This window comes from Colletotrichum tamarilloi (assembly GCF_030869305.1).
Source record: "Colletotrichum tamarilloi strain Tom-12 chromosome Unknown Scaffold_321.1, whole genome shotgun sequence".
NCBI classification, from domain to species: Eukaryota; Fungi; Ascomycota; class Sordariomycetes; order Glomerellales; family Glomerellaceae; genus Colletotrichum; species Colletotrichum tamarilloi.
In genome coordinates this window covers 7,054-8,077 of record NW_026849704.1, presented here as the reverse complement: position 1 = coordinate 8,077, position 1,024 = coordinate 7,054, and the positions used below count along the sequence as shown (strand labels likewise).

At 53.0% G+C, this 1,024-nt stretch overlaps 1 protein-coding gene across 1 annotated transcript; it reads right to left on the bottom strand.

The window, feature by feature from the left end:
- Window positions 1-132: 132 nt before the first annotated feature.
- Window positions 133-788, bottom strand: CTAM01_17054 (uncharacterized protein; the record flags this gene model as incomplete). The annotated part of the gene is made up of 3 exons (XM_060533046.1): window positions 133-153; window positions 291-704; window positions 759-788. The coding sequence occupies 3 exons, from the start codon at window positions 786-788 to the stop codon at window positions 133-135; spliced, it is 465 nt and encodes a 154-aa protein (XP_060372376.1).
- Window positions 789-1,024: the final 236 nt, after the last annotated feature.

The window sequence follows — 1,024 nt, the reverse complement described above, 5'->3', positions numbered from 1 at the left end:
AGAGACTGGGAGGCGCTGCCTGGATCTGCCGCCTCAATCGTCGTCTCGTCTAGGTCTCTCGCCCTGTTGTATAAGTGGACCATCTGAGTATGATGATAGCGCTTGATAGCAATGGAAAAGTGAATGCTTGAACTAGCTGCAGCCGCCTGCTCTCTGAGGGAATCAAGTCGTTCCAGCACAGACGGGCCATCCAAGTCACCTTCCGGTTCGCCAGGCAGGACCTGTCGCGTCCCGCTAACGATACTCTGATCTCGAGCCCTCGATGCTCTGCAGCTGTCCCATAGGCGTACGAGAGTCTCTGGGCTACCGGTCTTCTCCAACTTGGCGATGATTGGTGGGATGCGTCCAGCTCTGCTATCCTTCCTACGCTTCATGGGGGCAGCCGCGCCATCAGCCTCTACGGATTTGCGCGTCGGCGACGCGCCTCCAAAAGCTTGTGGATTGGCTTCGACGGAAGCAATTGGCGAGCGGCTAGGTGCATGTCCGTCTGATCCTGAGCCTGCCTCACCATCGCATGTACAGGGAGGCATGGCCGAGCCGGCTTGTGTCGGTTTTAGGGTGGCCTCGACACTAGACATGACCCGGGGCTGGTACATATATCTCGAAATCACGGCTGTGAACTTATCTCGAAACGAAATGTCTCTGTCGAGGAAGGAACTGACCGCATCAAAATCGCAATCGAGACGATGACAGAAGCTGTGCAACTTTTTCGCTGTCAGTATGTATGCTAAGCGGTCGCTACGAAACAAAGACGTTACCTCCTGCGCCAAGTCCACAGGAGCAGGCATCTTGGAAGAAGTGAAATGGCCGTCTCAATGGCAGGTACAGTGGCACAAAGAGACATTAAATACTTGACCTACTAATATGAAGTCATCAACTGTAATGACTAGCCATTACAGTATTGCGCATGCATCGCTCCCTCTTTTGCAAACATTCCAACGTTTGAGAAGTTTAACACTGCTGTGATGGGCCTCAGCAAACCTTTGGCCATGGCTGTGGCAGCTTGTTTGCAAACAAAATGTGG